Below are 22,775 nucleotides of genomic sequence, written 5' to 3'. Positions count from 1 at the left end.
CCAGGGCCTGACTATGGAGAAAGGACAGCCCCTGGGGGCTAGGGGTAGGCTGAGGGGTACAAGGGCAGCCCACCTCCTCGTTCTCTGTGACCAGCACCAAATCCCCGTGAAAGGAGTTCACCAGGTACTTGATGGTCAGCTCCTTGGGAAAGTTGGCCAGGTAGATGAAGTTTTCCATGTTATAGCTGAAGGGGCGGAAAGGGGGGGGGGCTGGCTCTGAGATCTCAGAGCCCTAGGCTCAGCCCTCCTCTAGCATGTCCCCTAGTTTCTTAGGTAGAACCCCTGGGAATCTGTCCCTCCTGAAACTGGCACATTTGTCTACCTGGAAGTCCACCCTGGGCCCCCCCACAGTGCTCTCCTGTCTGCCCCATTGGCTGGGCCTTCCTCATTGGACAGGGGCCTCCTGCTATTCCCACCCCAGCCTGGACTCCCCTAACCCCAGTCACTGTCTGGGGTCCATTTGGATATGTGCCTCCTCTGTAGAGGGTCCCCCTCCCTGGTCCCGCACCTCTGCAGCAGGAAGTTGCCCCAGAGGAAGAGAAGGTTGCTGTAGGGGTTGTAGAACATGCCCTTGGGCACCATTGGGACAGTGGTGTACGACTCCATCCCCAACATCATCAGGAACTCCAAGCCCCGCGCTGGCCCAGGGAAAGGAAAATGGACTGGGAGGTCCGGGAAGAGCTCTCCTGACTCCCCCAAAGACCCCCCTGCCCTTCCTCCTTACCATCAGGGATGAATTCAGGGATGGTGAAGACGATGGCCAGATGGTCACTGACTACAGCGGCAGAACATGGCAAGAGCTCCTGAGTGTCCACAGCCCCCACACCTGCCTGGCCTCCCTGACCTCCATGCCTCCTCATGTGGGCCAAAATTCTTTTCATGGATAACAGAAAGGTTGTAGCCTCTGAGGTTACAACTTGGAGACTGTAAAACGTGTCTCTTTCATCTGGGCTGGAGAGAGTACAATGTATTACCTATACACCTGCACCCAGCAGTTCCAACCCAGATTTCTGTGGGTTTTGTTTGCAGTTTTTTTTTTTGGGGGGGTCACACCTGGTGGTGTTCAGAGGCTCCACTCAGGGATCACTTCTTTTTTTTTTTTTTATTTTTGGGCCACACCCGGTAATGCTCAGGGGTTACTCCTGGCTATGTGCTCAGAAGTTGCTCCTGGCTTGGGGGACCATATGGGACACCGGGGGATCGAACCGAGGTCCGTCCAAGGCTAGCGCAGGCAAGGCAGGCACCTTACCTTTAGCGCCACCGCCCGGCCCCAGGGATCACTTCTGATGGGCTGGACGAACCATATGGGATGCAGGGGATAGAACCTGGGTCAGCAGCATGCAAGGTAAATGCCCTACCCATAGCACTCTTTATTGCTCTATCCATTTTTTTCATTGGGGGAGTGGGGAGCTGCACCTAATGGTGTTCAGGCCTTGTTCCTGGCCCTCACTCAGAGACCATATCTACCGTGTGTGCCAGACCAGTATCCTCCCTGCTGTGCTATTGCTCTAGATCCAGGCTTCTTAGGGCCAAAAGCCCTTTCCTAGCTGACTTCAGTTCACAGCCCAGGGCCTACCTTCCCTCTAATGTACCTCCCTCCCAGTTTCTCTGCTCACCCCTCCCCCTCCCAGGACAATACAGGCACTATGCCGTAGCAGAGCAGGCTACTGCCCACTACGGGCCTCCCATTACCTAGGTTGTATCTGACCACCTGGAACTGCCTCCTGGAGCTGGGCCTGAGGATCTCCACAAGCAGGAGCAGTATGTACTTGAATGAGACAAATGTGGCCCAGATGATGGAGCAGCTGAAGGCTGTACAGGAAAGGGTGTTCCAGTGCAGCCGAGTGCCCCAGCCCTTTTCCATCAACCCCAAACTCTGAACTACTGCCTCCATCACCTCCAGCCCTGAGACAAAGACCATCTCCCAAGACCTCTCCCCACATTTCCCTGCTCCCCAATACCCACCAGCCCTCACTGTTCCCGCCTTCCAAACCCTGGTGCACATCCAGGTACCTTTTAAGCTTTTACACACAGAATACCTCCTGGGAACCAATACGAAGGTGACTTGGCCATCTGCAGAGAGGCAGGTCCTCACACAAGTGCTTCCGAGCCCAGCAAGAACCACCCATGCCAGTTCTCTGATCATTGGGGGATACGGTGCAAGTGTCCCCATGCTCTCTAAGTCCCTGGGGCCCCCAAGAGCAGAGCTCACTTGCCACCAGTCCCTCCCATTATCAGTCAGTCTGCTCAGAAATTGACTCAGGCCTTGGGATAGCTTCTATCTCCCTTAAATGACCCGAGTCCAGGGTGGGCCAATCACAGTGTGTTCCCTGGGATTTGTGTGACTGCTCATGGGGAAGATGCTACTCCCATCCTCTTGGGAGACTCAAAGAAGTGGAAGAAGTAAACCCTTGGCTCTAGGGCCAAACATTAGCTCAAGACAAGTGTATCGATCTCCTCAGTGAAGCCAAATCCTTGTGCTGAAGATGAACCTTTATGGCAGTCTAAGATCTTTCTAAATGCAAGCGTATTTTATCTTTCTATAAGCCAGTGAAACAGAGACTAGGGGCATCATTAACCCCACTAGACTAGTGGGGAAATGGACCAGATGTGTTGGAGTGGTCTCTCCAAAAGGACCACTGTGCTCTCCTTTTTTTTTTTTTTTTACCAAGGACAGCCAGAGTCCTAATGATACAAACTATCCAAGAATCATGGATCCAGCCATATACAATGCTTTTTGTGGGGGGGGGGGGATAGGGGGTACTCAGTGGCACTCAGGGATTACTCCTGGCTCTGCACTCAGAAATCATTCCTAGCAGGCTCAGGGAATACTATATGGGAATACTGGGAATTGAACCCAGGTTGGCCACATGCAAGGCAAATGCCTTACCCGCTATATTATTTCTCTGGCCCCCACAATGCTCTTTTAATTTATGCAAGTCCACCAGTTCTTTACACTTAAATAACTTCTTTTCCTTTTGATTTGGAGGTCACATCTACTAGTATCCAGGGTTTACTCCTGGTTCTACACTCATGGGACCACTCCTGGAAGAGCTTGAGGGACAATACATACATAGTACCCAAGACTGAATGAGAATGAGGTCAGCCACGTGCAAGGTAAGCCCCTTGGCCCTTCTATCCCCTTAAATGACTTCTGAGTCAAGCTTCCCTTCTTCCACAGAAATCCATACCCGATGCACCCCCGTCTGAATGCACCACTCTGCCCACATTCAGGGCTGTCCTCCAGCCTGGGACCCTCCCAAAGACATGATGATGGAGGAAGGCCTAAGGCTGTCATCCTTGGAGCTGAGTGGGCCTGGAGGGGTCTCTTGGATTCAACACACCCTGGGCCTTACCTCTGATGGTCCCAAAGTGGACAAAGCCTTTGTTCTTCCCAGAGGAGAGAGCCAAGATGTACTCAGAGCCATTGCTGGGGAAAAACACGGGGCACAGCCTCCTGATGCACTCATTGGGCAGGACACGAATCCATCTATCTGCAGGCCAACACAAGCTCTCTTGTCCAGCTGTTTGGACTTGGGTAGGCCCCCCTCCATTTCCCTGGTCCTGTCCTCTCTCCTGGGGCAGTATTTAGCAGGCTGTCTTGGGACCCATGACCACAGGGCTCCTGCAGCCTTAGAGGAAATCATCCCCACCTCCGACCTCCACTCTTTCCATGAGGCTCAGGGAGGGTTGACCCCCCCAGCCCTGCACTGTGTTCTCCTGGACCACAGAAATTGTGTTTGTGGGTCAGTGAGGTAGTAGAGCAGATAAAGGTGCTTACCTTGCATGCAACTGACTCAGGTTCAATCCCTGGCACCACATATGGTGCCTTGATCCCTGCCATGTGTGACCCATTGAGTACAGAGCCTGAAGTAAGCCCTGAGCACTGTTGGATGTAGTCCAAAGGAAAAGAAATAAAGTGTGTGTGTGTGTGTGTGTGTGTGTGTGTGTGTGTGTGTGTGTGTGTGTGTGTGTGTGTGTGTGTCTGCTGAATCTTCTCTGGTAGACTTGTCAGGACTGATATACCTCTGGCATTCTTAGAACGGTGGGGCTGGGATGGGGTGGGAGGCAAGTAGATTCCCATTCCTGCAAGAACTACAGCATCCCAATGCCACCCCTACACCATCTGACAGAAATGGCCCAGCTCCACAACTTAACCTTATCAAATTGCCAAGCCACCAAATTTGTTTCAGGTTGATAGATACTGAAGCAGCTACAAAACTCCTCAAATTTTTATAGTAGTGTTGGCCTGGTAATATCGCAGGAAATGTGATGGGAAAGTTACATAGGAATCCACCAAGCTCAGTAAGCCTAAATAGTAGCACAGAAGGCCCAGCTAGAACCCACAGCACAATGACTAAATCCACAGCACAGCAAATCCTTAAACACTTTAGTAGAAATTTAGGAGAAATATAACAATTATTTCAAATTGATCCTGGCTGATCTATGCTAAGTTTTGATCATTCCATTTGACTTTGTGTTGTAACAAACAACATAAAGTCAATATGTGCCTGCAAGGGGGCAGGCTAGAGTGGTAGGTGGGAAACTTGGGACAATGGTGAAGGGTAGGTCACACAAGTAGTGGAATTGGTGTCTGAAATATAATGCCTGAAATGATTGTATTATGAACAACTTGATAAATCACGGTGTTATGATAATAAAAAGAAAGAAAAGGAATGTGAGCAGGGCAGGTGAGGGAGCCAAGCCAATACAAACAGACCCATTCTGTGACCACAAATGAGCTGCTCATTCCTGGGTCTCCAGGAACAGAGTCTATAGTGGCTGGGAGTGGCCCAGACCATCACACCAGGATCTAAGAACTTTACTGAGCCCCCAAATCCCACAGTAGTTATGATAGCAGCATGTTCCTGGACTTCTCGGCAGCCTAAACCAATACCAGCAAGCAGCCCCTTCCTCTGCCTGGGCCTTTCTCAATGTTATTCCTTTTGCTGTGCAAGTGACCTAACCCAGATGGCATGAGAGCTGCTGGGAGTGAACACAATGAGCGCTGTTCAGGCCCAGGGCACAGGGCATGGGCTGCTGCAAGCTAGCACCTGTCACTTAGGGGAGAAAGCTAGAGCACTCTATATATACTCACTTTGTGATTTGCCCTTTTTTGTTCATTTTTGGGCCATACTTGGCAGTGCTCAGGGCTTACTCCTGGCTCTGCACTCAAGAATTACTCCTAGTGGTGCTTGTGAGACCATATGGGAAGTCAGGGATCAAATCTTGGTCAGTTATGTGCAAGGCAAGCAGCCTACTTGCTGTGCAATTATTGCTCCAGTTTCCAACCTGCACCTTGTGCTGACATCCTTTTCAGGTGCGGCCTGCCCACCTGTGGTGGTACTTGTACACACTGGGGGGCAGTATGTATAGCTCAGAATTGCACATCTCATATGTAGGGCAGGGCTGGGGCTCCAACTCCAAGATCTTCCTCTTGAGCTCTACCAAGACCAGGCCCGAGTCCTCCTCCTCCCTCCTATACATCAACACCTTCCTGGGGACTGTGAGCCAGCAGTGAAGGAGGGAGGAAGGTAGGTAAGGGAAACAACAGAAATGATGGAGCTTAAGGTTCAGGGTATGTTTCAGGACCTCACAGGACCAGCCCTCCAGTGCCTACTTGGTCCAAGGTACACCCAGGGCTGGGTGATCTGCCCCACGCCCCAGATGCTGTACACCCGTGACCCTCACTGCTGCTGACGTCTTGCTCGTGGAGAATGACGTATTTTCCTGTGAAATAGTAGACAAGTTGGTTCTGCCGGATGAAGAGGGAGCTCTCGGTAGCGATGGCATCATGAATGGTGGCTGTGAAGTTGGTCTGGGGGCAGTAGTGAGAGCCCACCCAGCAACTGTCAATGCTCAGCTGCAGGGAAACAGAGACACAAGTGAGAAGTAACCAAGGCCCTGTGCCCACACCTTAACTGCCAGAGGAAAGGAGAGGACCCTGTTGATATATATATATATATTCCCCCATCGACAAACCAATGACTTGTTTGGCCCCAGGAATGTGTCACAACCCAATTCTACCTGAAATATAAACTCTTAGGCACCCAGTGGTTTTGTGTTTTTTTGGTTTTTGTGTTTTCATTTTGAGACCAATACCTGGGGATGCTCAGGGTTTCCTCCTGGCTTTGCACTTAGGAATCATTCCTAGTGGACTCAGGGGACCATATGGGATCCCAGGAATTGAACGTGGGTTTGTCACATGCATGACCATGCATGACAAGTGCCCTCTATCCTATTGCTCTGAAGCCTGACACCCACTGGTACTGGCCACGTGGCTCCCAGGGCACCTTGACTAGCATGTGACATCCAAATTCAATATGATTTCCCAGCATCCAGAGGAATAGTGCAGGGGCTCAAGATATTGGTTGTCATTTGGCATCCCTGCCACCCCAGATGCCCTAGCATGACTCTTATTAAAGACAGCAGACAGCAACTCTGCTCTCAGAGATCTGGGTCCCACAAGCCACTTCTGGCTCCCTAAAGAACAATTCAGAAAGGAGTGTAACAAACAAACAAACAAAATATCCACTGAGAAGAAAACTTCTCAGGAAAATTTTACATCTAAAATGATAATTTTGCACTGTGGGTAGGTTGGTTGTCTTACAGCCAACCCAGTTTCAATTGCCAGCACAATGGTTCCCCCCAGGGTGCACTAGGAGTGATTCTTGAGAGCTAATTCAGAAGTAACCCCTGAGCATTGCTGGGTGTGGCCCAAATCCAAAATTATTTTTAATCTGTCTAAAACTGGTAACTCTTAAGTTTGGGGAACATGTTTATCTTCAGCTGTAATACAATACCAACAATATCTACCCAGTAGAAATTAATTTAAAAACTGGGAGAAGGGCCTGGAGAGATAGCACAGCAGTGTTTGCCTTGCAAGCAGCCGATCCAGGACCTAAGGTGGTTGGTTCGAATCCCTGTGTCCCATATGGTCCCCTGTGCCTGCCAGGAGCTATTTCTGAGCAGACAGCCAGGAGTAACCCCTGAGCACCGCCGGGTGGCCCAAAAACCAAAAACCAAAACCAAAACAAAAAAAAAAAAAAAACCTGGGAGAAGTAAATAAATTGGGTAAAAGTGATAAAATGTGTATTGGAGAATGGAAAATAGATTTATGTTGATGTATATATAGATATAGATATATAGATATAGATGTGAAATTACAATGCTGTATACTTGAAACCTGTATATGTAATAAACCAATGTTATTACAATAAAAAATGTAGTAAAAAAAAAAAAAAAAGAAAGGGGTGTGGGCTTGGCCGAGTATATCACAATTTGACAGATGAGCACAAAGGGCCATGTATGCAGGTCGGCAGTAGCGCAATTGCACTGCATGGGTGAGATCCTAAATTTAATCTCTATGAGTGACTGGAGTCATACAACCATGACTGTGCACTTCAGCTAAGGAGGATCCTAGAAAGGGTGGAGCAAGCACTGAAGCTAAAGGGAGAGAAGCTTGGTGAACAACACAGCTAAAGGGGGCAAAAATTTGTGAACACTGCAGCAAAAGGAGGAGCTCAGTGAGCATGGCTAAAAGAGAGTGAAGCTCAGTGAAGCACCGCAGCTGAGTGTGGGTCAACATCCAAAATGAAGAATGATAAAGGGATAAAGGGAGAACATCAAAGTCAAGGTTCCACAATTCACTGCTGCTTTATACACAATACGGGCTGCTATGAACTAAGCCCACTCTCACTCATTTATACATTGACATGCAAAGCCCCCCACTTCCAATGTATTTTAGAAATGGGGCCTTGAGAGATAACATGGAGGTAAGGCGTTTGCCTTTCATGCAGAAGGTCCGTGGTTCAAATCCCAGCGTCCCATATGGTCCCCCATGCCTGCCAGGAGCAATTTCTGAGCATAGAGCCAGGAGTAACCCCTGAGTGCTGTCGGGTGTGACCCAAAAACAAAAACAAAACAAAACAAAAGAAAACAAAAAAAAATGGGGCCTTAATTGTGGGAAAGAGGTTAAAAAAAAAAAAAAAAAGAAATGAGGCCTTGAGGCCTGCAGGAGACAGAGAGGTACTATGAATCCTGTTTCTCACGGCTCATAAAAAACCTCTCTTCTCGGGCCCGGAGAGATAGCACAGCGGCGTTTGCCTTGCAAGCAGCCGATCCAGGACCAAAGGTGGTTGGTTCGAATCCCGGTGTCCCATATGGTCCCCCGTGCCTGCCAGGAGCGATTTCTGAGCAGACAGCCAGGAGTAACCCCTGAGCACTGCCGGGTGTGGCCCCCCCCCCCAAAAAAAAAAGACCTCTCTTCTCTCTCTCTCTCTCTCTCACACACACACACACAGAAATTTAGAGAGGCCAGAGAAATAGCACAGCAGGTAGGGCATTTGCCTTGCAAGCAGCTGACCCAGGTTTGAACCCCACATGCCATATGTCCCCTATGTGCTGCTGGGTATGGCCCAAAACCCCAAAAAGAAAATTAACTGGAGGCATAGTGAAAGACAGGACCCCTGAAACCAATCCTCCCATTGCCTACAGTCCCAACCTCTTGATAATGAAGATTCACCAGCCTCACACTGTGAGAAAGCCAAGTGCTGGGTCGGGGCCCAGCAGGGCATAGCTATATGGCTCCAAGTGGGTGACACAAGGCCCAGGCCCACAGAAGAAAGAGACCAGAGGATAGACAACAGGGAATAACAAGGGCCTCATTCTTGGGGCACAAAGACCTGGTTCTGTTTATTCACAAATGGTCTAAATAAAGGTGGTTGTGGGCAGCTGAGCAGGGGAGAATATTCGAGCGAAGTTCCTAAGAGACTTAACTAAATGAAACGTGTTGATCATGATTCGAACAGCTGTCCAAGATTCTGCAATGCATGTGCTTCAGCTCATGGAACTATATCTCTGTGGCCCTAAACATTGCTTGCCTTGTACACAGCTGACCAGGGTTCAATCCCTGCCACCATATATGGTTCCCTGAACCCTGCAGGAGTAATTTCTGAGTGCATAGCCAGAAGTAATCCCCAAGAGTCTCCGGATGTGGCACAAAAACAAAACAAATAAAACACCTGGAGAGGCCAGAGTGACAGCACAGTGGGTAGGGCATTGCAAGCCTTGCATGCAGTCAATCCAGGTTCGATCCATGGCATCCCATATGGTCCCCCAAGCCTGCCACGAGTGATTTCTGAGTGCAGTGCAGAATCAGGAGTAACCCCTGGTATGGCTGAAACAAATGACAAAAAAACACCTGGGGGGCCCGGAGAGATAGCACAGTGGCGTTTGCCTTGCAAGCAGCCGATCCAGGACCAAAGGTGGTTGGTTCGAATTCCGGTGTCCCATATGATCCCCTGTGCCTGCCAGGAGCTATTTCTGAGCAGACAGCCAGGAGTAACCCCTGAGCAACGCTGGGTGTGGCCCCAAAACAAAAACAAACAAACAAACAAACAAAAAACACCTGGGAAAAAACCAGGGAGAGAGATACACAAAGGGCTGGAACACACATGTTAAGAGTCCCAGGTTTGGGCCCGGAGAGATAGCACAGCGGCGTTTGCCTTGCAAGCAGCCGATCCAGGACCAAAGGTGGTTGGTTCGAATCCCGGTGTCCCATATGGTCCCCCGTGCCTGCTAGGAGCTATTTCTGAGCAGACAGCCAGGAGTAACCCCTGAGCACCACCGGGTGTGACCCAAAAACCAAAAAAAAAAAAAAAAAAAAGAGTCCCAGGTTTGCTGCCCACTCCTTCCCCATCATTGCCAGGAGAGGCCTAAAACAAAAGGAAAATTGGGGGAGGGGAGAGAATGTGGTACAAAAAATAAGAAAAATGTTGATGATAATTGAAGCATAGTATTCTGTATATTTTATTTTAGTAACTTTTCCAACTGAAAAGGATGAATCAGGGGCCAGAAATATAGTACACTTGCTATTTAGGGCACTTGCCTTGCTCACAGCCAACCCAGGTTCGAATTTTGGCATCTCAAATGATGCCCTGAGCACCAACAGGAGTAATTTCCTGAGTGCAGAGCAGGAGTAACCTCTGAGCATCACCAGATGTGGTCCTCAGACAATACAAAACTGGGGGTTGGGGGGAGTGGGGAAGTAGAGAAGTAGTACTGCAGGTAAGGAGCAGTACTTACCTTTTCTTGCTGGTGGCTGACCTGGTTTTGATCACCAGAACCCCATATGGTTCCGAGGCCATACTGGGAGTGATTTCTGGGCTCCACTGGGTATGGCCCAAAAACAAACAAAATATTTGGATGTATATGAACAAAATACATATGAATCAAAGCAAGTTGGAGAGAAGTTTCATGGAAGAGAATGCAAACAGAAGCCCCTCTTTCACTGCACTTATCATCATGAAAGTGTCCAGTTAAGTTCCAATTTTGACAAAAAGGCTCAGAACCAGGGCTGGAGAGAAGAGCTGTACAGCGCAGAGGAAGTTTGTCTTGAACCAAGCTGGCCCAGATTTTTTTTTGTTTGTTTGTTTTTGTTTTTGGGCCACACCCGGTGACGCTCAGGGGTTACTCCTGGCTATGCACTCAGAAGTCACTCCTGGCTTGGGGGACCATAATGGGACGCCGGGGGATCGAACCACGGTCCGTCCAAGGCTAGCGCAGGCAAGGCAGGCACCTTACCTCTAGCGCCACCGCCCAGCCCCTGACCCAGGTTTAATCTTCAGCATCCCATATGGTCCCCCAGAGACCTTCTGGGGGTGATCCCTGACTAAGCCCTGAGCATCACTGGGTGTGACCCCAAAAACAAAACAAATAAAAACAGGGGCTCAGAACCCATTCAAGATGACAGTTTGCTCTCTGGCTCATCTGAAGTCCCTCAAGGTCTCTATCTTTGAGCCATCTCACACAGCAAATGTACTGCTCCTATAACTGAGTATTCTGTTCACAATCATACCCAGAGTTATAAGTTAGGAGCGCTGTGAGTTAGGAGTGGGTCATCGCACTGCCCTCCGCTCCCACCAGGAGGCAGAGAAGCTATGAGTCAGCTGCATTTCTGCTGGAGAGTGGAGAGCTGACTCACCACACTGAACAAGCAGCCCTGGCTGCTGAGACTGAGTCAACAATGACAGCCCACAACCAGGCCTGCACCTCTGCACAAGTAGAGAAATCCTGAGGTTTGGAGGTGCAGGGTCTTGGGAAAGGCTTTCCCACTCTGCAAGCCCAGGAAATGGCACCTGGGTGGTCGGGAGGACAGAGCTGCTTTGAGCAGAGCCCTGCCAAGGAGGCAGTACCAAGACACAGAGAGTGACCATGTCTGGTGGCCATGTCTGGAATCTGCAGTTAACCTGGGCTTCAAGGCCCTGATTTTCCAATTGCAAGAACCAAAAATGTCCTTTATTTTATTAACCAATGGCTAGTTAAGCTCCCAGATCATTTCCTCCATAGTCTTGGATAAGGTTTTGACTTTATTGTTTTTTGTGCCTCACCTCCAATGCTCAAGGACTACTCCTGGTGCTGCAGTCAAGTATCATTCCTGGTAGTGCTCCAGGGGCCATATGGAATGCGTGGGATCAAATTCAGGTTGGCCACATGCAAAACCAATGTCCTACCCACTGTAATATATCGCCAGCCCCAATAATCAAGATTTGTTTTACTTATTGTAGGGTAACTGAGGGATCTTGGGCTGCACCTAATCAATCGTACTTGGGGGTCACAACTGGCTCTGCTCAGAGAGTCCTGTAGCATCAGGAATTGAACCAGAGTGAAGTGCCTTTACTCATGTATTATCCTTCTGCCCTTTGGTAAATGAGTCTTAGCAGCCCAGGGAGAGATATTTCCTAGCCTCCTTTGCAGCTAGGTGGAGCCAAGGGTTCAGTTCCTCATGAAGGGAAGAGGAATTTGCTTAAAAGAAAACAGTTTTAGGGACCGGTGAGGTGGCGCTAGACGTAAGGTGTCTGCCTTGCAAGCGCTAGCCAAGGATCAGGACCACAGTTCGATCCCCGGCATCCCATATGGTTCCCCCAAGCCAGGGGCAATTTCTGAGCACTTAGCCAGGAGTAACCTCTGAGCCTCAAACGGGTGTGGCCCATAAAACCAAAAAAAAAAAAAAAAAAAACAGTTTTAAAAAACAAGAGGAATGGGCCCGGAGAGATAGCACAGCCATGTTTGCCTTGCAAGCAGCCAATCCAGGACCAAAGGTGGCTGGTTTGAATCCGTTGTCCCATATGGTCCCCCGTGCCTGCCAGGAGCTATTTCTGAGCAGACAGCCAGGAGTAACCCCTGAGCATCGCCGGGTGTGGCCCAAAAACTTAAAAAAAAAAAAAAAAAGAGGAAACAGTTTCAGAGTTGGAGCAATAGTACAGAGAGTAGGGCCAACCCAGGTTGAATCCCCAGTATTCCAGGGTTCCCTGAGAATCACCAGGAGTAATTTCTGGGTGCAGAGTCAAAAATAACCCTTGAGTACCACTGGGTGTGGCCCAAGGGAAAAAAAAAAAAAAAAATAACTGGACAAGGGTAGGAACAGGGAGCTAGTAAAAGAGGGTAGGGTGTTTACCTTGCCTTGCAAGTTGACCTAGCTTGCTACCTAGCACCATATAATGGTCTCCCCGAGCCCCATCAGGAGTGATTCTGAGTTTGGAGCCAGAGTCCTGAGCACAGCCGGGTGTGCCCCCCCAACAAAAACAAAATGAACAGCAAAAAGCCTAGCTGCTCCCCCAACTACTGTTGCCTTTCCCCTTCTCTGACTATGAGGATGGTCTGACCCAGGTCTATCATCCAGGTGACAACAATGCCCCATGTGATGGAATGTGGGGGAGAAGCATGAAAGGTTCTATTAGGAAGTGGGAACTACATCCTTGTGGTTACCTATCAGGCAACTCCTGGTTATAGCCTCTAACCTGACCATAGGATGAAGCAATAGTACAGCACTTGCCTTGCACATGGCCAACCTGGGTTTGACCCCCATTACCTCATATAATCCCATGAATTCACCAAGCGTAACCCCTGAGCATCATTAGGTACAAACCAAAATAAACCTAAAAAAATAAAACCTGTGAACATCAGCTCTTTGCTGTATGGTCCTTTGGTGACTTAGTATGAGTAGAAAGCACCCTGTCCAGGGGAAAGATAGAATAAAGGTAGAGCTGAGAGAATTTCTTCAATGATGTTGAATGTGCAGTGAGGTCTAGACTACTTAGTGAGTGTGATACATTCCACTATGTAAGATCTTAAAATGAAAAGGACTTTAAAATTTGAACCTCAAGCTTTTGGGCAGAATTATTTTACTCAACTGAGATTTGAGTACATTAGGCAGTGGGGGTTATTATGGTACCCCCAGTCAAGGTGACTTAGTCCCTTTATTAGGTTCTAGAATAATCCAGAGTATTTTGGGATTTTGGCACGTGACCCAGATACCATGATGCATATTTCAAAGTGGGGATTTGGTCTCTTGTTTCTTCTAGTTCTAAAACAATTGTTTTCTGATTCCAATGTTATTGCTTAATCAAGTTAGTTTATATAAATCACTTCACTGTTTCAAAGGAATAAATTTCATTATATTGTTTCTCATCTGGCATAACTGTGATTTTATCGGGACAATGATAAAGTTGTGTTAATTTTAAAATGCCCAAGTGTGAAATATTCTAGTGTGAAATATTGGTCTTTGTCTAAGTAATAAAACTAGACTTTTAAAATTAAAAAATAAATAAAAATAAATAAAAAAAATAACCTGATGAACCCAGTCCTGAGGAAGATACATGGAGGGAGAATTCCAGGAAGCCTCAGGACCTGCTTGGTTAGGAATGATAGGAAAAAGAGAGGCCCAGAGAGAAGTCCCCCAGAAAGGATGGAATCATTTGGCCTTTAGTTAATTCTTGGTTTTGGGCCACACTTGGTGATGTGCAGGAATTACTCCTTGTGGTGCTCAGAGGACAATATGGAATGCAGGGATTTGAACCTGGGTCAGTCTTGTGCCACATCCCACCCACTATACTATTCCTCCAGTCCTAACTGGCTTTTATTTTGGAGTAAAGGAAATTATTGGAAGCCAGATAGAGGTAGTGGCTGCACCATGTCATGTGAACTCTTCACTTTAAAGTAGGCTCAGATGGGGGAAAGGGTGGGGAGATAATATAGTGGAAAAAGTGCTTTCCTTGCATGAGAAAGACCCGGGCATCTTTTTTATTTTTTTTTTGGTTTTTGGGTCACACCTGGCGTTGCTCAGGGGTTACTCCTGGCTGTCTGCTCAGAAATAGCTCCTGGCAGGCACGGGGGACCATATGGGACACTGGGATTCAAACCAACCACCTTAGGTTCTGGATCGGCTGCTTGCAAGGCAAACACCGCTGTGCTATCTCTCCGGGCCCGACCCAGGCATCTTATATGCTCCCATGAACCCCACCAGCAGTCTCTTGAGTACACAGCCAAGAGTAAGCCCTGAGCACAGCTGGGCCTGGCCCCCAAGCTAAAATAAAGTAGTGACTTGAATTTGAGAGTTAACACAGAGGTTACTGTGTCTGCCCCCCAAAAAAGTGTTTTGGGTTTTAGAATTCCATAGGGTAGCTCTATATCATGACTTTTACAGCTTCTCCAGTCCTTATCTGGCTGATAATAACTTATCCTCACCACAATTCTTGGGAGACTTGTGAGCATTGCTCTTAATTTACAGACAGGCAATCTGAGCCCAGGAAGGTGAAATGGTGCAGATCCAGTCGAGCCTTAGCTTCCCAGTCTCTGCCTTTCTTGGGAGCATATCTTGGAATGCCTGCCTATAATCCCAGGCTTCACCCCACACTCTCACCTCCACCAGAACGAAGTCCTTGAAGTTGGTGTCCGTAAGCAGGACAGTCTTCTCCTCTGGGATGCCGCCCAGGATAAGCACTGGTGTGTGGTCCATAGTGTACCACAGTGGCCTTGACGGCACATCCTTGAACTGTCGGGATGCCATGTTAAAGAGCTGTGGGGGCAAGCAAGGAGACAGGGAGCTCAGCATTGCACCCCTCTTGGGACTTCACCACCTCCCCCAAGACCCCACTCCATGCGCTACTATCTTTCCCCCGTATTCACCTCTCCCCCACTACCAGTGCTCCCTCCATACCATGTCTCAGATTTCCCAGGCACCTCCTGGACCACAGCCTCCATAGATGAGATTTTGGGGGGACATGCCCTTCCCCCAGGAACCCTATGATTCACTCCTCTGATTCCCTTCTTTCCTGGACTACTGTATTTATTTGGGGGGCCACACCAAGCAATATTTAGGGCTTATTTTTGACTCTGCACTCAGGAATCACTCACGGCAGGGCTAGGGGAATATATGGGCTGTCGGGGTCAGCTATGTGTAAGGCAAGAGCCTCCCTGTTGTTTCTCTCTCTTCTCTTCTTCTTTCTTCTCCTTTCTTCCTTCTTCTCCTTCTCCTCCCCTTCTGTCTCTTTCTGTCTCTCTCTCTCTGTCTCTCTCACTCTCTCTGCAATTCACTATTTTATAGACAAGGGGCTTCTCAAGGATTTGATGTGCTCAACCATGGGGACATAATGCATGTTCAGTAAGTGACTGCTGAATGAATGCATGAATAAATGTACCACAATTAAGAATAGACAATCAGGTAGACCCATGGTTGGATATGGACATGCAGAGCCCCTGGGGCCAATGGCTGTGTCATTGTACACCTCAATTTCATTTATTTATTTATTTTTGGTTTTTGGGTTATACCTGGTGGCACTCAGGAGTTACTCCTGGCTCTGCACTCAGAAATCAGCCCTGGCAGGCACAGGGAGTGCCAGTTTCCTTTATTAAAATTAGTGAGTGGGGGGCCCGGAGAGATAGCACAGCGGTGTTTGCCTTGCAAGCAGCCGATCCAGGACCTAAGGTGATTGGTTCGAATCCCGGTGTCCCATATGGTCCCCCGTGCCTGCCAGGAGCTATTTCTGAGCAGACAGCCAGGAGTAACCCCTGAGCACCACCAGGTGTGGCCCAAAAACAAAAAACAAACAAACAAAAAAAAAATTAGTAAGTGCTGGGGCCCAAGAGGTGGCGCTAGAGGTAAGGTGTCTGCTTTGGGCCCGGAGAGATAGCAGACAGCCGGGAGTCAACCCTGAGCACCACCGGGTGTGGCCCAAAAACCAAAAACAAAACAAAACAAAAAAAGTGTCTGCCTTGCAAGCACTAATGTAGGACGGACCGAGGTTCGATCCCCCGGAGTCCCATATGGTCCCCCCAAGCCAGGAGCGATTTCTGAGCGCATAGCCAGGAGTAACCTGGCTCAAAAACAAACAAACAAAATTAGTGTTAGTGTGCCTGCTTTGCACGGAAGAAGGCAGCACAACTACTACTGTCAACTCATCAGCACCAGCTGGGCAGAGCTGCCAGAATCACTGGTGTGTATCAATACTGGAAAAAAAAATTTCTTTTGGTTTTGGGTCACACTCGGTGATGTGAACCGGACTCGGGATTGAACCAGGTCCGTCCTGGTTCAACTGCGTGTAATAGCTGCGCTATTGCGCCGGTCCCCCCACAAAAAAAATTTTTTTTAAGTAAAAATAATGAGGAACTGGAGAGTTAGTACAGAGGGTAGGGAGCTTGAATTGCTTGCACCCAACCTGGTTTGACCCCTGGCAGCCCATCTGACTCTCAAGCCTGCCAGGTGTGAGCCCTGTGTACCGTTCGGTGTGGCCCCCAAATCAAGAAACAAATAAATGAGCACACGGGGCCAGAGAGATAGCTCCAAGGGTGGGAGCACATGCCTTACATGACAAATCCCCAAGTTCGATACCCAACACCGCATGGCCCTCAAGTACCACTCGGGACAGCCCTGGGAGCCACCTGGCTGGCACTGGTGAGCCCAAGCAGTGCTGCATCACCAGGTCAGAGCACTGAAGCACGAGCTCTGCAGAACTGGGCTGAAACCCTTGGAGGGGTCCCAAGCACGACTTGAGAGCACCTCCCCCCAATGAAAGTAATAAAATGGGTCTGGAGAGATAGCACAGCGGTGTTTGCCTTGCAAGCAGCCGATCCAGGACCAAAGGTGGTTGGTTCGAATCCCGGTGTCCCATATGGTCCCCCGTGCCTGCCAGGAGCTATTTCTGAGCAGACAGCCAGGAGGAACCCCTGAGCATCGCCGGGTGTGGCCCAAAAACAAAAAAAAAAAAAAACAAAAAAAAAAAAAGAAAGTAATAAAACAAAACAAAATGAAGGGTCCTTGTGAAGCCATACACTGCTCTGCACTTGGGGAAGTGGCCAGGGCTCCAGCCTTTGCCCCCTGCCTCTCACACTCATGGGGAGAGGGGGTGCCCCTCACCTGATTCCCCAGCGTGAATTCCACATCCTTTTCCTTTCTCCGCAGAAAGCCGTTGATGTTCATCAGGAACCTGGCGGCAGAGAGTGGCCCAGTCACCTCCCCGACCCCTCACACACTATGCCCCCCTCCCTCGCCTTTGGGGATGAAGGGGTCTGGCCTTGTGGGGTGGCACCTTTTCTTGGGAATGATGGGCCCCAGGCCGTTGCTGCTGACTTCCACGTGCATGACCACGCTGCCGTTCTTGACAGGCATGGGCGCGTACCAACTCATGCCGCACACTATTTCGGCACGGCAGGATTCTGCAGAGCAGCGGCCTCTCAGGACGGACCACGCAAGCCCTGAGCTCCCCAGCCGCCACTGGACTCTATTTTTTCGGTAGTTTGGCTTTTCAGAGGGTCCCCGGGATGGGACATGGGTCTCAGGCACACGAGGCAGAAGAGACAGATACGCCTTCCCCCAGTCCCCTCCCAGCCTCCAAAGCCACGGACCTGCCGAGGGCCCTCTCCCGCCCTCCTCCAGGTCATAGCCCCTAACCTTGTCCCAGTGAGGACCCACCTTTGCTGAGGAAGGGAATCGCTACCATCTGGATCTCCAGGTACTCGATCTCCCAGCGGTAGAAGTTGACGGGAGACTGGAAGGTGACGAGCACCAAAGGCTTCAGCCCCATCAAGTGGCCGCTGCGTGCCGTGGCCTCCCTGTGCTGCTTGAACTGCGGACGAAAGGGTCAAGGGGCTGGGACATGGGCCCTGACTCTTCCCCGGCATTACAGGCCTCCTCCATACAATCAGGGCAGCTGACCTCTCACCCCACCGGCTCGAAAAGGGCCAAGCTCTGCCACATACAGCACCCGAACACTGCCAGCTGCAGTCTCAATGGATAAAAGCTAATCTCTAGGGCCGGAGTGGTGGCGCAAGCGGTAAGGCATCTGTCTGCCTTGCCCTCGCTAGCCTAGGACAGACCACAGTTTGATCCCCGGCTCCCATATGGTCCCCCAAACCAGGAGCAATTTCTGAGTGCATAGCCAGGAGTAACCCCTGAGCATCACTGGGTGTGGCCCTCCAAAAAAAGCTAGTTTCTGGGTGCCTCTGTTTCAAATCCCCCCTTTCAGAGTTTTCTGGATGCCTAGTGTGGCCCAAAATCAAAAGAAAAAAATCTGTTCCCATTGTTTGAGTCTCCCCACTTCCATCAGGAAAGAGAAGGGTATAAAAAAAAAAAAAAAGGAAAGAGAAGTGTGGGGTTCTCACTGAAGGAGTTGAAGAAACAAAAAAAAAGTATAGGGACTAAGGTGACAACCTAGCATGTGGCAGACACTGGTTCGAATCCCCAGCACCACATATGGTCCCCCAAGAACTGACAGGGGAGACCGGAGAGATATCATGGAGGTAGGGCGTTTGCCTTGCATGCAGAAGGACAGTGGTTCGAATCCTGGCATCCCATATGGTCCCCTGAGCCTGCAGGAGCGATTTCTGAGCATAGAGCCAGGAGTAACCCCTAAGGGCTGCTGGGTGTGACCCAAAACAAAAAAAAAAAAAAAAAAAAAAGAGGACCACATGGGGTGCTAGGGTTCACAACTGGGCCAGCTACATGCAGTACAAGTGCCTTAACCCTATAATAATCACTCTCTGTCCTCTTGTACACAAACCTTTTAAGCAGAATTCTTTTATTGAGGGGTGGGGAACAAACCAGGCAGTGTTCAAGAATACTCCTGGTATGCTCGGGGGACTATTTGGGATGCTGGGGATTGATCCCAGAGTGGTTGCATGCAAGGCAAGCATCCTACTCTCTGTGGTGTTGCTCTGGCTCCAGCAAAATTATTATTATTATTATATATATATATATATATATACTTTTTTTTTTTTTGGTTTTTTGGGTCACACCCGGCAGCGCTCAGGGGTTACTCCTGGCTCTATGCTCAGAACTCAGAAATCGCTCCCGGCAGGCTCAGGGGACATACGGGATGCCGGGATTCGAACCACAGTCCTTCAGAGTCTAAGGTAAACGCCCTACCCTCTCCGGCCTCCAGAATTTTTTTTTTTTTTTTGGTTTTTGGGCCACACCCAGCGGTGCTCAGAGGGGTTACTCCTGGCTTTCCGCTCAGAAATAGCTCCTGGCAGGCACGGGGGACCACATGGGACTCCGGGATTTGAACCAACCACCTTAGGTCCTGGATCGGCTGCTTGCAAGGCAAACGCCGCTGTGCTATCTCTCCAGCTCCCAGAACTATTCTTAACAGTGAAAAGTGGCAACAACCTATAGGGGAATAAAACAAAATGTAGCCTATCCTTAACATTGAATACTGTCCGATAAGAAAATTAATACTGGGGCCCGGAGAGATAGTACAGCGGTGTTTGCCTTGCAAGCAGCCTATCCAGGACCAAAGGTGGTTGGTTCGAATCCCGGTGTCCCATATGGTCCCCCGTGCCTGCCAGGAGCTATTTCTGAGCAGATAGCCAGGAGTAACCCCTGAGCACCGCCGGGTGTGGCCCAAACCCCCCCCCCCAAAAAAAAGAAAATTAATACTGGAGTCAGAGAGAGTATAGCATTTTCCTTGAGAGTGGCCAACTTGAGTTCAATCCCAGTAACTCATCTGGTCTGCTGGGCCCAGCTAGGATTCTAAGCACAGATCCCTAAGCAGAAAGCCAGGAGCAAAGCCCTGAACACTATCTGGTATGGCCCCCAAACAAGCAAATAAACAAAATTAAAATAACTAAATTATACTTTTGTTTGGGGGGGGATTACTACTAGAGCAGTGCCTGAGGTCACTTGAGCCCAGGGCTCCTGCATGCAAAGCATGTACTCCAGCCTTTCGAAACATCTCCCAGGCCTCAAACATGCATTCTCAATAACTTTATAGTATCTACATTATTATTTTTTAAATATGGAATGCTTCACGAATTTGCGTGTCATCCTTGCGCAGGGGCCATGCTAATCTTCTCTGTATCATTCCAATTTTAGTATATGTGCTGCCGAAGCGAGCACAGTATCTATATTATTTTTAAGGGTTCTTGGGGCCATACCTGGCTATGCTCAAGACTTAACTTCTCACTCTATGCTCAGAAATCACTCCTGGCAGTGTTTGGGGGACAATATGAGATGCCAAGGACCAAATCCAGGTGAGCCATGCACAAGTCAAGAGCCCTGCCCATTATTCTATTACTCTGGTCTCAACATGTGAATTCTCTCTCAAAAAACTCTAATGGTGGGGCCGGGCGGTGGCGCTGGAGGTAAGGTAAGCCTTACCTGCGCTAGCCTAGGAGACGGACCGCGGTTCGATCCCCCGGCGTCCCATATGGTCCCCCAAGCCAGGAGCGACTTCTGAGCGCATAGCCAGGAGTAACCCCTGAGCGTCACCGGGTGTGGCCCAAAAACCAAAACAAAAAAAAAAAAAAAAACTCTAATGGTGGGGCTGGAGATAGCATGGAGGTAAGGTGTTTGCCTTGCATGCAGAAGGACAGTGGTTCGAATCCCGGCATCCCATATGGTCCCCCAAGCCTGCCAGCAGCGATTTCTGAAAGTAGAGCCAGGAGTAACCCATGAGCACTGCTGGGTGTGACCCCCCCCAAAAAAAAAAAACTTTAATGGGGCCGGAGCAGTGGCACAAGCAGTAGGGCGTTTGTCTTGCACGCGCTAACTTAGGACAGACCGTGGTTCAATCCTCTGGCGTCCCAGATGGTCGGTCCCAAAGCCAGGAGCGATTTCTGAGCGCATAGCCAGGAGTAACTCCTGAGGATCACAGGGTGTGGCCCAAAAAGAAAAAAAAAAAATTTAATGTTAAGGAAAGAAAGCTCACTTGAGCACCTATGGGCCTGACTAGATACAGGGAGTCTTTGAGGACTGGGGCTTGGCAAGGGTTACTCCAGGCTCTGTGCTGGCTGGTCCCTCTAGTTGATTGGAGAACCACATGGTCCAAATGACTGAATAAGGGTCGCTGCCTGTGTGCCTTATCCCGTCTCTCTGGCCAAGGACGGGGGGTGGGGGGGGGGATTCTGCTCTCCTCTGGGCCTGGGGATCTGCAAACAGTGGAACCGTCAAGGCGGCACCCACTCACCTCTAACTTGCAGGTATAGTTGATCTTCAAGTAGTAGGAGAACCCAAAGTACACCTGCCAGGAGATATTGTTCAAAACTTCAGGGCACTGTGGGGAGCGGGGGGTACGGATGCAGAGCTCCGGGGCTCTCCTAATCCGCTTCCCCTGTCACCTCCGCCGTCTCCACGGGCAGGTCCCCCAGAAGCTTGAACAGTTTGCTCACCGCCTGTAAAGGCTCATCGTTGGAGAAGCGATCGTTGACGTGGTCCAGGCCGATATTCGAGAAATGGTTCAGGAATAGATTCCAGGTGCACTTCTCCGGGTTGTCCAGTCCCCACAGCCGCCCTGGGGCCAAGAGCAACGCGAGCAGCATCGTGCCCAGCACCCGAGGGACTGGCAGCGCGGGCCACGTTGCAGGGCTCGCAGTGGGCATCGCCGGTGGGCAGCTCAGCGGGTAGCTCCAACCTGGATAATGCGGAGATCAACACCGGCCCACAGGGCTGCGCTTGGTGGGAGCTGCCTTCCCGACACCTCCTAACGCCTGCGCTTCCTCGGGTCCTTGCCCCTGACCCCGACCCTGCTGGGACTCTGGGCCGTAGCCCGGCTTTTGCTCCTGCTCTTGCTCCTCACCGAGTCCCTGCATTTGCTCCTGGACCCGCACCGACTCCTGCCCCGGCCCCCGTTTCGGCACCGGCTCTTGCTTCTGACTCCACCCCTGCTTTTGCTGCGGCCCGGGCCCCGACATCGCGTCCCGCCTCGGCTCCGACTCCAGCATCGGGCTGTGCTCCAGATCCAACCCCCGCTGGGGCTCGTGGCCAAGCACCTGCCTCTGGAATCGACCAGCTTCCACGACTCGCACGGCGCACTCGGCGTCCCCTTGGACCACGACCCCTCCCGGTTGGGCTCCACCGCCCACTTATTCATCCTCCGCCGCCGCGCTCGAGCTCGGCCCGCGGGGGGGAGGACGACGAGATCGGGGCCGCCCTTGCTGCTTTCCGTCGTCGTCGTGGCCCGACGGCACCGGGGTCGGGTGACGATCCGGTACCGGAGGGATCCGTGACCTCGCGCTCGGGTTCCGAGCTTTTCCGAGCCGCGCCCTTTCTTCCGGATGGAGATGCACACTTGGTAGCGGCCCCGGCAGGGGATTCCCGGTAGCTTTGGGAAGTCAGAGTGATCGCGGGTCGTCTTAGCATCGAGTCGCCGCCGCCGTTTCCCTTGGCTGGGTCCCAGCTTCTCTCCCGGGGGGCCTTCGTCCTGGGGCGGGCGCCCCCCTTGAGCTTCCAGCCGGCGGCGGCTCTCCTCCCGGGCTGGGGCCGTGGCTGTGGTTGTTGTAGAAGTGACAGCTGTAGGCTCCTCGCCACGCCCCCTGACATGACCACGCCCACTCGTGGCGCCACGCCCCTTTATCTGGCCACGCCCTTTTGTCCGACCACGCCCCTGAGGGTCGCCACGGCCCCTTATATGGTCATGCCCCTTCGGCTCGCCACGCCTCTTCGGCTCGCCACGCCCCCTCGCGGGGGCGGCCCGGCCCTGGCCTCGGCCTCGGGGCCTCGC

At 50.5% G+C, this 22,775-nt stretch overlaps 1 protein-coding gene and 1 non-coding gene across 2 annotated transcripts in view; both read right to left on the bottom strand.

Moving 5' to 3' along the window:
* CATSPERG (cation channel sperm associated auxiliary subunit gamma) overlaps positions 1-21,659 on the bottom strand; it is a 32,247-nt gene extending 10,588 nt beyond the window's left edge. Inside the window, exons 1-13 of the mRNA XM_049786567.1 lie at positions 21,394-21,659; positions 21,243-21,296; positions 17,750-17,894; positions 17,367-17,493; positions 17,195-17,264; positions 14,702-14,857; positions 5,692-5,863; positions 3,357-3,494; positions 2,014-2,073; positions 1,693-1,812; positions 725-775; positions 509-638; positions 74-185 (exon numbers count right to left, since the gene is read on the bottom strand). Of these exons, the coding sequence (XP_049642524.1) occupies positions 74-185; positions 509-638; positions 725-775; positions 1,693-1,812; positions 2,014-2,073; positions 3,357-3,494; positions 5,692-5,863; positions 14,702-14,857; positions 17,195-17,264; positions 17,367-17,493; positions 17,750-17,894; positions 21,243-21,296; positions 21,394-21,654 (1,596 nt within the window). The 5' untranslated portion in view covers positions 21,655-21,659. The remainder of the gene's footprint in view (positions 1-73; positions 186-508; positions 639-724; positions 776-1,692; positions 1,813-2,013; positions 2,074-3,356; positions 3,495-5,691; positions 5,864-14,701; positions 14,858-17,194; positions 17,265-17,366; positions 17,494-17,749; positions 17,895-21,242; positions 21,297-21,393) is intronic.
* Positions 20,067-20,173, bottom strand: LOC126029007 (U6 spliceosomal RNA). The gene has a single exon (XR_007502668.1). It is a non-coding gene; the product is annotated as a U6 spliceosomal RNA (small nuclear RNA).
* Positions 21,660-22,775: the final 1,116 nt, after the last annotated feature.

This window comes from Suncus etruscus, chromosome 14 (genome assembly GCF_024139225.1).
Source record: "Suncus etruscus isolate mSunEtr1 chromosome 14, mSunEtr1.pri.cur, whole genome shotgun sequence".
NCBI classification, from domain to species: Eukaryota; Metazoa; Chordata; class Mammalia; order Eulipotyphla; family Soricidae; genus Suncus; species Suncus etruscus.
Note: the sequence above shows the minus strand (reverse complement) of the source record. Positions and strands in the feature narration are given on the sequence as shown.